This window comes from Tetrao urogallus (genome assembly GCF_951394365.1).
Source record: "Tetrao urogallus genome assembly, chromosome: Z".
In the NCBI taxonomy this organism is placed as follows: Eukaryota; Metazoa; Chordata; class Aves; order Galliformes; family Phasianidae; genus Tetrao; species Tetrao urogallus.
Genome location: NC_136816.1, coordinates 43,462,572 through 43,477,589, shown reverse-complemented (window position 1 = coordinate 43,477,589; position 15,018 = coordinate 43,462,572). Strand labels below are relative to the sequence as shown.

At 39.4% G+C, this 15,018-nt stretch overlaps 1 protein-coding gene across 1 annotated transcript in view; it reads right to left on the bottom strand.

Moving 5' to 3' along the window:
- The window catches only part of FREM1 (FRAS1 related extracellular matrix 1), a gene marked incomplete at both ends in the record, with an annotated part of 53,959 nt that overhangs the window by 24,971 nt on the left and 13,970 nt on the right, over positions 1-15,018 (bottom strand). Inside the window, 12 exons of the mRNA XM_079548575.1 lie at positions 306-447; positions 3,684-3,828; positions 5,041-5,263; positions 5,786-5,982; positions 6,507-6,692; positions 7,849-8,046; positions 9,366-9,618; positions 10,221-10,314; positions 11,569-11,777; positions 12,225-12,392; positions 13,198-13,288; positions 14,450-14,646. Coding sequence (XP_079404701.1) covers positions 306-447; positions 3,684-3,828; positions 5,041-5,263; positions 5,786-5,982; positions 6,507-6,692; positions 7,849-8,046; positions 9,366-9,618; positions 10,221-10,314; positions 11,569-11,777; positions 12,225-12,392; positions 13,198-13,288; positions 14,450-14,646 — 2,103 coding nt within the window. The remainder of the gene's footprint in view (positions 1-305; positions 448-3,683; positions 3,829-5,040; positions 5,264-5,785; positions 5,983-6,506; positions 6,693-7,848; positions 8,047-9,365; positions 9,619-10,220; positions 10,315-11,568; positions 11,778-12,224; positions 12,393-13,197; positions 13,289-14,449; positions 14,647-15,018) is intronic.

Sequence of the window (15,018 nt, the reverse complement as noted above, 5' to 3'; positions counted from 1 at the left end):
CTCCTGCCTTGTCATTTGCTTTCAATCACTCTAAGCTGACTTACAGCATCTCTCTTCATTGTCACCTCAGATGTTCTGCTATGCTTTTCATCTTCCCTCTGCTCTTGTTGAGGATATTGGCCTTAAGTGTCAAATTCTCTGAGAAAGCATTGTTTAGTTTAAAAACTCCTTTTACTGTTGAACTAGCCATAACAGTCTACTTTAAAACATGAAAGAGATTTGGAGAAAGGGAAGACAACTTCACTATGTGCTAACAAGACAGAGTTGCTTGCATGCCTACTTTATGCTGAAGTACAAAGACTAACCTTGATTTGAAGCTGGCCATTTTCTGGAAGTCTTTCAAATAGGTAGAAAATTCTCTCTCTAGGAGTATCTTTATCTTCAGCTGACAGAACAGCACCAGAAATAATTCGAGTTTCACCCATACGCACCTCTATATTATCCTTCCTGCAAAAATTAGAAGTTATATATGGCATAACAAAAGAAACACAAGTTTTGCAACATACAATTTCTCTCCTGGGAATATGGATTACCCACATGCTGACAGAAAAAACTGAAGAAAGAATGGAATGAGGGCCCCTACTTCAGTTCAACAGAGAAGAGAACCAAACAGGACAGAACAGCTACTTCTAGTAGTGGTGAAAAACAACAAAGCAGCTACCTACAACATTATGGAATTCACCACATCTGTCTTTTCCCCCAGGTCCTATTCCATTTACCCTCTCACAGTGATGGCAACATAAGCAGAGAGGCTGTCTTTACATGCTACTGCTACTACAGAACATAGAATATTAGCTCCATTGTTACTTAAATAAAAGATTCTCTTTCAGTTGCATGCTAACTTTTTATCTTTAATAGACTTTGCCCGACAAAGTCCTAAGTGACTTTTCTATGCTCCTCATTGCAGAATTTTTCTGTGTTCTTGATCCAGAAGAAATAGTCATCATTAGCCAAAGCAAAATTTGAGAGAGCTTTGGGGAAAATCCCACATGGTTTGAAATAAATCCAGATGATTGCTTCAGCAAAATTGACTGTGTCTCTTCTGTTTCAGTTTTCAGCCAGTAACCATCCTTCATTTTGCCTTTGCATATACTGCTTTACTATTTTTTCTGTTAGCTACCTTATATTTTTGTAATGTAGCATCCAAATCACATTATAAGACTACAGAAAAATTTCATAGAGCTTGAAGGGAATTCAGCATATTCAGACACCCCAGGGATGGGACCTACTCAAGGTAATCTGTACAGAGGGCACAGAGCAGGTTTGAAAAGGACATATTCCTTATGTATTTTGGCAGATAAGCTCTACCAGACTCAACTGAACATGTGCAAGCCATATTATTTCACAGGCCAAGTACTGGTGGATTTTCACAAAAATTGCCAAAGGCATTCTCCCTGGATCAGCCATTTCATTTGCTAAATATGAAGAGCTTGCTTCAAGACAGAGTAACAACTAAGATTTCCAAATAAGGTCTAAAAATTATGTATTGATATCTGAAAATATAATTACTGTCCTTGGAAAAAATTGAGCTTTTTTCATAAAGTTGCTATATTCAAACTGAGTATGAAGCATAGAGATTTCATGTCTGGCAAAATGAGAAGCAACCAGAATGGGATCATATAACAAGGCACATCAAGCCATATTAATGATAGGTCAGGCAACTCCAAAGTTTTACTCATGTCACTGATAATCACACTGGGGCTTTGCAAACTGGAAGACCAGGTATTTGATCCAGAGACTGCGTAAGCTAGGGAGTAAAAACTCAAACAAACAATGACAGAAGATCAATTTAGCTACATTCTCCAAATGCATTCTAATCCCAACACATTTTTCTGCATAGCAGTTAGTCAGTTAAGTCTTTATAGCACCCACATATCTGATCTTGAGATTAAACTTTCAAGTGGAATGCATGAGGGCCTTACATTCCCCAAGGGCACTCCTTGCTAAAGGATGCAATCCAAGTAGTGACAGATTGAGTTTTTGGCAGTCACTGTAGATAGGGACAATTTGCCAGCCATTCTTCAACGTGTGGACCACAGCTAATGAAGATGAGAACTGAAACTCCTTAGGGCAAAAAGGTACAATTAGATCAAAGTACTGTCATATGTTCACCTGTAACACACTGCAGTGATAGCAAAAGGGAGCTCCTACCCCACAGCAAAGATGGACAGCTGCATATGATGGTTAAACTGCATTTTTGTCAAGTTGGACAAGTTAGGGTACTACTACCTAACTGCTGGCATTACACCACATCACAGTGGAAGAGTAACAGCTAACAACCATCACAGTGGAAGTCTAACAGGTAAGAAGCAACTAAGAGCATACAATGAAAAAACTGTTTGGCAAGGAAATGGCTCAGTATATGTTACTGTTCACAACAGAAGTGGCAAATTAGCATTCCCAGCCAAAGAAGCAATGGTTTCTGGATTCAGCTGAGCAAAAATAAAAACTCAGCTTCCTGCTCTCCATCACATTTCTTCAGAGAAAAACAATGGAAAACAATATACTAACCTTTAACAAGCAAAGAACAAACTAGCAGTGGCACTTAATTATCAGATTATCAGAATCTGATATGACTACATAAACTATATCCTTTATTCTAATTCAAAACTGATTTTCCCCTTTGTTATCACTATGTGCCCCTTGATAATCCTCACTAGAAAACCAACATTTGTTACTGTAGGAAGATCTACATTGTAAACAAAACATTCAGAATTCTCTAGAATAGTAAATGTAGGTCTGGTTTGAAGATAAGCCAAAACTAGGATATTCTGTAGCTAAACATCCTGAAGGATCAGAACTCCTATTTTAATGGCAGCCTGCTTGACAGGCTGTGAGTCATTTCTAAAATGTAGGCTTTGGAGCCATATCCCCAAAGCTTTCAGGCCCCCAGCTCTCCATCTGCCTTCCTAAGGCTGGAAAGCAGCCAGGGGGATGGAGTCCCTAACAATACTCCGCAGCTGAAAAATGAGGATCCCAAGGGACAAGTTCCCTGCTGTAATGTCCAGGAGGTTCAACTCACTCACAGCCAGCTGTTTATCTGAAAATTGTCTGCCAGGAGATTTCTGATCAGATCTAATTCATTTATGAATTCTAGTTTTAGACAGTAAAGGAAGTTAATGTATACCTCTTCAAAAGTTGAATTATGGCTGAGATATGGAGTATTTTTAGGAGAAAATAAGATAATCATCAAACTGAAAGACTTTCCCCAGTGAGGCATGAAGATACCAACTTCGTAATCTCTCTCATGCCAAAATCCAGAGCTGCTTCCAGAGGGGTGTTTGATACAGGCAGTTTCCCTAGGGAAGAGGAAAGCAAAGCATCTGGGATGGATAACTTGGTGGACATGTGTAAGTACTGGGGCTCCCTGGTCCAATTTTGAACTTGGTTTTGAAAGATAAAACAAATTTGTTGTCCATCTTTTTAAATATTTTATCTCTAAATGCAAACACCAACCCTATTTTCTCAATACATAGCAACATTCAGTGTGTCCTTCTTTCTCTAAAAATACTTTTACAAAACAGACTAATAGTGAATGGCCCACATGGAAACATCTGTGTTGGCATTAGGCTGTGACTAATTATGGTGTCCTATCCCTATCAGTCACTGATTAGCTGTTTTGATCATTTTTGGATCATTTTGTCTGAATTTTTTCCTGTCAGAAACAGGAACACGTGGCTTACTTGCTCAGCACTGGTTTCTCATCATTAACTGGGATGACCTTTACTGAAATGGTTCTGAGGACTTTATGTTTCCCATCTGATAGCTGGATTTTAAAGCTGTCATTGAGGTTTTCTGAATCGTCATGCATGTACATCAGTTTCATACCTATACATCGGGGAAAAAAAATTAGGAAAGAGAAAGAGAGAGAGAGAGAGAGAGAGAGAGACAAAACAAATAAATTTGTCTCCTGCAAAATATTTTGTTCTGTTTTGCTCTGCTTCCATCACTCTTCTTGCATCTCCCCTCTATACACTTCCTGGCCACACTAAATATTGTTCAACACCAAAAGATGGGCTTGGTGGGCTGCTTCTGTTCATTAATCTAACAGTATACTAGTGACTCAAAGACACTAAGCCTATCAATCTGAAGGAGCAGTCTCCTTCATAAAATGGTCCCTATTGTCTGCTCCCCTCACTCCAACTCATTTTAACAGGAAACATAGAAAGGATAGGATCATCAGTTAACACTTCTTTGTACCCCACATAATCTTCAGGAAGCTTCAAAATCTTGGAAAAGAAAGCTGTACTTGTGGCTATGGCTGACCTGAATATGACTGGTTCTCCACTATGGAAATGATGAAAAAGCCCAGTAATTGGAAGAGAGTAGAAAATAAAACTTGAGAAATCTTAGTAATTTTTGTTGCTTACACATTTTTGAGGGATATTTCTTGATGGGTGGAAAAAAAGTCTTTTCCTCAGGATTTGCGGACTGAACTACGTTTTGTGAGGCTGAATTAAGTTTATGTCCCTCTTGATACTGATAGATACAGTTTCTACACAGTGGCCTCAGTATGGAAGAATCTACCATAGTCTTAAATGTTAAATACAAATTTAATCACATGTTCTTGAAAGATGTTTGCCACTTCAAAGTAGGGTAACTGATAATGGCAAGCTATTGAACCGTTTTATACTCTTTTCATTTACAGCTTTATCTATATCTATATCTATCCCAAAGATTTCTCACAATCAGCTAATATGTTTTTAAATCAGTTTGTCTCTATTTTAGGTGTTGTGAAACACTCTGAAATGTCTTGGTGATATGCTTTAATACTCCCTTTGTTTTTTTCAGGGTAGATGGACTCTCTAGACATACTACTACCCTTTCTGACATGTAGGCCTCTCAGGGTGAATTTATTGACACCTCCTCAAATCATTAGACAGCATTAGCATTAGATAGGTTTATTTCTATTCTTAAACTTTCTCTTGAAAGTACCCCTAAGTCAAATGAATAAACATGCAGATTTCTTACTGTGCCTCCTTATCTGTTACAAATTACTAAAGGAATGAAAGACCAGCGTCAGAAGAGCACTGCACCTACCATTCTTCAGTAGCTCCATAGAAAAGTCATGAACAAGCAACCCACTGCTGTGGTGGTGAATTAACTCTTTGTACTGTAGAATATCATTGCCATGAACTCCATTAATGAGGAATCCATGTGAAGGCTGCTGCACAACATCAAATACCAAATGGTCTTGAGGCACATCCAGATCAACAGCATTGATAACAGAGAGATCCAGCTCTTTCAGCATACCTTCTTGAACCTGAACATAAAAGAACAAAAGTCATACTCTTTTACATAAAAAGAACTTAAAATATTTTAGCATGGTTTCCTAAGTAGGCTTCTTTTTTTCAGGAGTCTGTTTCCTCTATCCCTTCCTCAGTAGCTTGCTTGTCACACAGTTATTACTCATATTAAAACCACAGTTTACAGAGAGGGGATAGACTACACCAGGTACAAAAATTACTCTGCAAAAATTATGAAAGACACTAGTGAAAACAGAAGTATAAACATCCTTCTGCATTCTAGATGACTTCTTTCTTTAAGTCCTCGCTTACTTTACTGCAGGTTACCAAACAGAACTGTGCACAGCTCCAATCTCACCAAAGCTCTGTCGTACAGATTTAATGGGATTTAACAGAGCAGTTTCCTAAAACAAGCTGAATCATGCAAAGGAAAGGAAAGATCTAGAGAAATATGTGTTCAAAAAATGTTTTGATTTAAATTAGAAAGTATTTTCTGGTATAAAGTATTTCTATGGCAGGCATTTTACTTTTTTCCTTACAGTAATGTTTCTTGCTATGAATTCTGGGACTTCATCATTGGTTGGGTTGATCAGCACAAAAAATGGAATCTCTGCTGAGCGACGCAGGCCATCGGTGGCATAAAGTACAAAGTGGTCTGCTCTTGGCTCCACTCGCATGTGCCTGGCTTGTACATAGTTTATACTCAGGGCTTTCAGGTGCTTCAACTGAAACGAAGCTAGAAATTTTAGAAATGTTGAGTTAGCATTATTGTTTTCCTGCCCACTGGTCTGACACAGCGTAAACAATTCTGAAATGATGTCCTTCAATGACCAAATCACTTCTGAAACTTTGCCTTGGAGATAAACACAAGATCAGGAATTTTCAAATTCTCAACTACAGCACTTTACTGACAGAAGTGAAGAGAGGCTGGAAGAAGCTTGCTTGAGAGAGTAAAGGGGGAGGCAGAGAAAGCAGATTAATGTTTCATATTGCTACCTCTAATAGATTGCAGCTGGGATGCATAAAAGAAGAATTGCCTTGTTTACTCCAAGTACCTCTTCTTCACATTTGCAGAACTGCAGACTCTCTTTGAAGTCCTCCTGCACAGTCCCACTGCTCTTAATTTGCCAGCAGCTGCTTTCATCAATAAGACCATATTAATGCTCACACCTGCATCTACCTTTCCACAGCCCATTGTATTGCCCTCTATGAGCACTCTTTGTTTCCTCTGCTTCATTACTATACATTGCATACACTTACCTATACTTATACCAATGTTACTCTTTTCAAACCCAGGAGAAGGCAGTATATTTTCAATATAACCAAACTGAGGAGGAGAAACCAAGACAAACTCTAAGTCATCTGCAGTGGTGTCAGGGTCGGTGGCAAACAAATGGTTAGAGGTAAGGGCTGTTGAGGAGCCCTCCTCCACAACAAATCTTGCACCTGCACAAAAATACACGAGAAGCATTACTGCATGTTTAGCTCACTTACTGTTGTATGTGTTAATGAGAACAGAAATAATAAATAAGGAGGAAACGATAATAAATTATCTGTTACTGAATTTGGTCTGCTTTTGAGATTTTTGCTTACACTGTTGACTTTCCCCATCACAAAGCAAAGGGGAAGGGTACTGCAAATTGATTTTACTGGTAAGTTATTAAGTACGGTTTACGTGATGTTCAAAATCAGTTGTTACCTCTGTTTGTCAGAGCATTAATTACATGATAGCTGTTACGAATTGCATATAATGAACAATTTCTCATGCACCACTGCTTAATTTCCCTGCTGGGACAATGCTTCATTTCCAGAACATTGCTTAGGTGATAGCCTGTAAATTACAGAACTACTCATACATATGTTTAAATATTCTCTGGAATACAGAACATATACATGATGCCTACAAACAAATGACATTGAAAATGACAAACGTACAGAGAACACACCTTTAACAAGTATATCTCGTCCAAACCCTGTGATTAAATGGAAATCTAACTTTCTGTCCTGTTGTTAGGCTAAATGTACATTGCCACTACTATTTCTTTTTCATCTGAGTGTTTTTGATTGTGAAAAGTACTGGTGAAAATGTAGTTTCATTATTAATTTGGTCAGTTACAGACATAGTCTAGGATTGTCTTTATTCATCAACAGAACATAGGAAATAAAATATTTCCTCCCTTGATATTTAAATATTTATTCAAACTAATACTTCATTGTGTTCTTAACATGCAAAGATTGATGTAGAGTTGTATTTTGGCACTGTGTAAGCCTAACAATTGCCTGAATCTAAGTTCAAGGATGAGATGTTGCTCAGTTTTACTCAGACGCAACTTATGTGTGCAACAATACAGGTATATAGATGGATAGGAGCAGATGCAAGCACTCTAATCTCCAGCCACATGGTTTAATCACGCAGCTGAAGAGCCACAAGCCATTACTGACATTTGTACTTGCAATTGAATTTGGCGGTTACACTGCATTAGCAAAAGAAAAAAAAAGTGGAAATTTTGATTCAAAACTTTTACATGCTGATCTCAGCTGACTCTATCAATACTGCATAGTACAGTTATAATAATATGCTGTAGTGAGAGGAAACTTTCACCAGTTGCAATAGATGGAGGTTGGTTGTCCACTGGAAGTACAGTGATGTTAAGGTTATATACTGGGAGTGGACGGTGAAGAGGAACTGGAGGAGGAAGAGGTCTGTCATAACAGCAGTCTTTCACATCTGGGCCGGCTTCATCATCAGAAACAACAAAAGTTAAGATCTCAAAGGAAAGATTCAAGCCAATCTCCCCACCTGGAAGAATAAAAAAAAAACAAAAAACAAAAAAACATTGCATTTGAAAATAAACGTCTTACTGTAGGGAACTGAAACTTCATGAAGAAGAACCTTGTATCCTGCTAGGAGAGTCTGCAGGCAGAAGAGAGACCAAAATGACTTCAAAAAAAACTATGGTAAAATGACTGGAAGCTGACAGCCCTTATGAGAAGTATCCAATGGTGAGCCCAGTTCTCAGGCTGATATGTTGACTACAAAGGGCAGTGACTCCCTGCCCCACTTACAGTAAGTATTGGCAGTGCATTTACCATGTAGAAATTAGGGAACATGAAATACAGGCAATTGTGCTTGTGCAAGTCAGATTCTGCCCCTTGTTGCCCGTGCGAAGCATGGCCTTTAAAACAGCATTCCCAGCATCTAAAGGATATTGAAGAAAAGTTTGTTATGAGTAGCCATAATCAAGTACTTCATTCTCTTCTCAAATACCAGCTGTTCATTTTAGACAGTGCCAAGCCTGAAAATATCACATATATTCCCCACGCTAGCACAAAATTAAAGACTAATTACACAGAAAACCAGAGCCTTTGGAGGAAAAAAAAAAAAAAAAAAAAAAAAGATTAAAGCTGTCATCAGGAATGAAGAAAAGAGAATCCCTTTCGTGCTAATGAAAGAACCAAATTAAGCAGGAAAGGGAGTTAACCAGCCATTGATTTCTATGAGTAATTTTACAAAATGTATTTGGGGATTTTGAAGATAAAGCCACAACAAGGTGTATTTTTAGAATCACCATTTCCTTGAAGAATCTGGAACAATTCTTTATCTTGAGGCAAAGATGGACTGTAATCTCTCCAAAAATGAGCACCTCTGCAGACTGGCAAGGCGAGCAGTTAGCATCTCAGGTTGTCAGCAGTTTTCTATTAAAATTCAGCATCCTCATATCAAACATTACATTACTTGAGCTATGCACGATTATGGAAAAAAGTCAAAGATTTCTTTAATGTCATGAAGCAAATAAAAATACTCAATTTAGTTCCTGTTTTATCAATAATTTTCCGGGGGAAAAAAATCATATTGTATCTGCAACAGTGAAAGATGTTTTCCAGGATTATGATGATTTCATGTGTTTGATGTACTTTAATTTTCAGTTCAAAAAGGAATTTGGAAATGACATTGAAGCAGTTAGTAGTTTTACACCATCAGACCTGTTTCAAAACCAGCTTAGTTTTTTCTCCAATCACAACATGTGGGTTTTTCAGCAGCTCCAGCTGCAAAGATTTTGTGGATTTAGGTGAAGATTTTCCACCAAAACTGTCTGACCACCTCCCAGTCTCCCTTACCAGTGTGCTTATAGGTGACTAAGCCAGAGATGACATCAGCCTGGGAGAAACGCTCCACAACAATTCCAGCTTTTCTCAGCACCCCCTGGGAGGGCTGGCGAACCAACACGAACACCAGCTTCATGTCATCACTGTCTGCATCTGTGGCATATATGTACTCTGAGGAGAGGACCACTTCTTCACCCTCCGGGCAACGCACCACATTGATAAGCCCTGTTTGCATAACAGGTGGCTCATCATTCACGGGCAACACCTAATCAGAAAGAGAATTTAACACCTTTTAACATGACTTTTATTGTCATTCCAATGAAAACCTGCTGTTTTAAACGTTTTGCTTTCCGGTTCAAACCAGCAACAAAGTGTTAGGGTCAGAATACACGGTTCACTCTGTGAACTGCATTGAAAGAATTGAATTAGGGCCACTGTTAAAAACCAAGAAAAAAAGTAAACCAAACTGAGAAGACCGTGTGGAGGAAATGGTACACTTAACTTGCTACTGTCTTCAGTTTCTCAGTGAGAAAGATGAAAATCCACTGTTTATCTTTAAATTCACTGCACAATTTTGGCAGTGACATTTATAGTTGGAGAATGAAAACTCCCTCCTATGTTTAATTACAGAGAGAATAATTCCAGGCAGAAGAGCTCAAGTTAAAGCAAACACAAATGCCCTTCAAACAGTCTGAGAAAAACTGGCTTTTACATTTGGCATAGTACCCTGAAACTGAAAGATGGTGTGAAAAAAGAAGCCTAACAAACCCATTATCTCTCAGCTTCTAAGGTCTAAAGATTTTCAGAAGGTAAACTTTGCAGTATTTTACATAGACAAATGCTCTCAGAAGTTTGTAACACACTGACCTTGACCTGCAGGGTGAACTCTAAGAAGTGGATGCCATCTGTGGCTGCAAAAAGGACTTCGTCTGTAAGAGTCTCAGAACCATCATGCTGATAACTGGAATAAAAAAGAGCTAAAATACTTTCACACAGACAAAGAAGCTGTGGTTCCTGGTCATACCAGATAGTGTGGATCTCTCCAAACCAGAAAGCCAATTCCTGCGCAAGGGTGCCTATCTAAGACTTGGAGTTCTAGATCACAGTGGGTTCAAGGAGCTTGTGAGATACCTAGCGTGAAGAATACCCCCAAAATAAGAAAGTTATCAGCTAGGAAAAGTTTTCACTGAACCTTTGTCATCTGCAGTATGGCTGTTTGTGAGCTACCAATTAAAGAGGCTTTCTCTCTGCAGTACATAGGTTGCAATGAAGTAATGCCTATTTATTTCCATGAAAACTACAACAGATACAAAGAGCACAATAACACTGTTGGATAGAGGAAATTCTCAACTACTCAAACAATATTTTTCAACATAGTCATGATGTATTTTCACCAGCAATAAAAAGAACCTGCATACTATACCACCTACAGCCTCACTCTGTTCACATCTTCTGTTTAGTCTTCATAAACATTCAGCAACTGTCAATAAATGTCAAAGTGCCATTTTTCCCACATGGAGGAATTCAGTTCCACACCATTGTCTCACAGACACTTCCATCTCAGACACCTTTGTGTCAGACTGCCCCTCTGCTGCCATGTGTCACACAGCAACAAAATGTAAGGGACTATTGGTGGGAGCTTCTACCTCCGCTGCCATACCACCAACATCCACCTCTGATGACAACACAATACAGTAGGAAGCAATACTTTAGGAGCCAATGTAGGATAGCCTTCTTTGACTAACAGAATGAAATAAAGTCAAGGAGCTCTAATTCTGCACATATGTACAAAGTCAGCATCCTGTTCTCACCACAAATACAGCAGCAATATTTGCATCTTCAGAGTAATCACTGTCAAAACAAGCCTTCTTGTAAGCTTGATAAACACATAACTTCCATAAAAGAGGAAGCACTGCCCTCTTCACAAGAGGCTCAACATAGAATTGCCTCCTCACCTGCACAGGGCAGTACTTTATAGAGAAAACTACTTATATTCTGACCATGGCAGCTCCATTTACTGGCCACACTTCTGCTCAAACACCACAGTGACCATTGTGGTCATCAGGTTAAACAAGAAGTTTTGGCTTGGAGCAACACTATCTGAGCAATGCAGTGGTGAGCACTACCTGCTGTAGCCTCCTTGATCAGCCTCTCCACAGGGATCTTGCTCATCTAGCCAGGACACTCAGCTATCACGAGAAGAAAAGCAGCTAACCTGACTGCCAGGGTACGCAGGTCCCTGCAGGAAAGCTTGTCACCCTCCCTCATGGGAACACCATCCAGCTCCACTGCCCCATGCTGAGGCTGTCGCTGCAGAAGGAGGAGGAGATGTTCCTGTTTTGTGTCCACGTCAGAGATGAGAATGTGTCCCTCTGTGACAGGGCTCAGGCCACCCTCTTCCACCCTCAAGTGGCTTGTAAAAACCTGCATGAAGGAGAATGTTGAATTGATGTTTTCATCTGCACTTCAATTTTCTGCAGTACTAGTTCATGTGACACCTTAAAGTCAAAATGCCAAAAGACGTACTCCTTTCTGCTCTGTTGGAAAAACATAAGGAATTTGCAGACAATATATCCTGATACACACATCCCTGATCTGATCTCATTCAGAATCCCATAAGCAATTAAGGAAGGATTTAGGACTTGTGATTGCAACCCTTAACTTACGTGCTGCAAAAAATCACCTTGCACTCTCATCAAACTTTGCCTTCCTCCTCTGCCCCAGTGAAGCCAACATGCCAGACACAGAAACACTGTCCCATGCAATATTTTTTTTTTTAAGTCTGTCCAATCAGGAAACTTCCCTACATTTCTGTTTCTACCCAAAGCCATTTCCAAACTCTTCACAACCTTCACCTCTTCATCGTCCTACCTCTGGGGCTTGGTTGTCCACAGGAAGAATAGTAATATTGAAGCAGATTCCATACAAAGTGCCACCATGCTGATTGCTGACAGAAAATACAAACTGGACTTGTTGAGGATTGGGCCCAATGTCCTGCAGTGGGGGCATGTAAGCAACCTTCATATAGTTCACAGCGTGCTGCAAAAAGTGAAGAGGTGTTCACTTAAGAGGAGAAGATGGGTGTAGCCATTAGCCAGGACATTAAGAAACTTTTTCATCCCTTCTTTTGATGTTACATGAACTTTCAAAATTTATTCCATAAACTGCTTACATTCTTTATCTAATGCCTGTTCATGAAATCCTGCCCACCAAGGTAGGGTACCCACACAGACAGGCCAGTGAAAGAGACTAAAATAATCAACAAAATCTTCCATTCAAACACACATACTAGGCCAAAGATTCAGGCCAGGTAGACTCAGAGCTCCTACCACTACAGTATTACAGTGGTCAGCGCCACACAGCCTTAACCATTCCTCATGATACAGAACAGGACATGTTAACAATATTCTAAAAAAAGACATCTGTCAAACTACAGAACAAAATCCTGAAAAAGAGAACATAGCCCTGTTCCATCCTGTTCCGTAGCTACCAGTGGAAACACTGAGGAGAAATAGAGAACTGTCAGGGCTCCATTTCTTATTTTGTGCACTTTTTTTCCATCTCAGAATCATAAGCCAAATTCAGCCCACCCTAAGCAACTGCAACCCCTAAAGATTTCAGATGGAGAGTTACATTTGCAGATATGAAGCATGATGAAAATTCATTTTAAAAATTGGAATTGAATTAGCAAGAATTTAATTAGCTCTTCTAAAACAATGTTCATGTAATAATACTGCAATTCACTTTTCACCTCTTGTTTTCTTATCAGGAAAAAGCTGTATATGTGTGATTGTTCTTAAGAGTGTTTGGTACCACTTATACTAATATGTATAACACAACAAACCTGAGTAAATGACCTCAGAGCAAGAGCAGCAGGATCCTTGACCAGTTTGGGGATGGTGTCCACCATAAATAGCTTCCCAGCATCGGAGTGGCTGTACAAAAACATGTATGTTAGCAATACTAAAGATCAGGAAAAACAGCAGCCACAAAGTTTAGTCTTGTGTTTCAAATTAATTTCCCACTCCCAACTTCACTGAAAGGAAAAACTTTTTCTTTCTTCTATCCCTACTATTCTTCAAAGTTTATGACAGAACTCTCATCACAAGTGAGTCTTTCAGCACTGTGAAAAAAATTATTGCATACTTTAAAAGCAAGCACAGGGATTTATTCTGTTGTGTCTCTGCACATCTCAGCTATCAGCTTCGGTGCTACTGGGCCTATTTACACCACCTGCAATGCTAGCCCATCACATTCTTAATGCTTACATGCCTACAACTATCAGTATGTAAAAAAATGAAATCATTCTGTTTCTCTTCCATCTCACAAATTTCTCCAGTCAACAAGGTTGACCAAGCCATCTTTGCAATGGAGACAACAGCAGTACTTGTGCCTCATCAGCTGGACAGGAAGCTGTCTAAACCCTCTGCTACTTACTGATTCTTTCTGGCTTGTTGAGGTCAGAATTGCAGATGCTGATCTGCAGCATAAACCATACAGTGGTTTAAACTTTTCTGTTTAGCAGATAGTTGTCAGTGCAACCTACTGCAAAAATACATTTTACCAAACAGTGAAACAGCTTCAGCGACATGCAAATTGCTCTTATAGCTGTTTACCATATGCCCTTGTTGGCCATATTGCTTGCCATTGTGCTACACAGATTCCTGGTCCAGAACTTCACAACACCATGGCAGTAGAGCACTGCCTAGAATTAGCTGTAGCACCTCATGTTCTCAGTCTGGGGTAGCTCCAGATCAACACCAATCTATTTATTACAAAAGCTTCTGTGAACTGTATCCAAGGAAATATAGAATCCAACTGTTCAGCATAAAATGCAAATCTGAGATAAACAAAGAGATTCCAGGTGCATTTCTTCTTCTTTCTTGCTAAACAATGCAACTGTATTATTCTGCTGCTTTTAGCTGTAACTCAGCCTTAAATATTAACAAGAGATGTGCGCTCAGCTATTATCACCTGCACTTTAAGCAAACAGATGGAAATCCTGAAATACAGGCATTCTGTCTCCACTGAAACTGCCAATCTCACATGAGGCTTTGCTCCATCGCACCTGGAAGATGCAAGCAGGCCACACCTACCCATGTACACAAGAGAAAAATGGGGAAGAGGTTATGGTGTACGTGAGCTCCCTGTCATGCTCTTCCACATCTATGAAGTGGAGATGTTTCTTAGTTAGGTAAGCAATCTCAGTCTCCTTAACAACCAGGTGGCGGGTCACTCCTGGGGCTTCTCTGGGTAGCTGGTCATCCACAGGTATAATGTGCACCATCATCACCTAAAATCAGAAGATGGCAAAATCAACAACTGTTCCCTTGATGAGAAAGTGTCCAAGCAGTAATTTACACACTTGCACACAGAAATAACTATATCACTGGAATACGAGATACATGGTGCTCAAATCTCACAACTTTCAGCAGTATTCCTTTTTTTCACAAGCAATCCTGGATGTTCAACTCCTGAGTGGAATAGTCCATTCACTGTTGGCTTCAGGAGGGCTGTTTGGTTTGTTTGTATCGTCTTTGAATCTAATATTTCCATCATTTAATGTTACGGTTTGGGAGAAATTCACTGAGAACAGACAGAGAGCATTACCCCATGAAAAACAAGCCAAGAAGTATGGTTGACGGCAAACAGGAGAGAATTATCC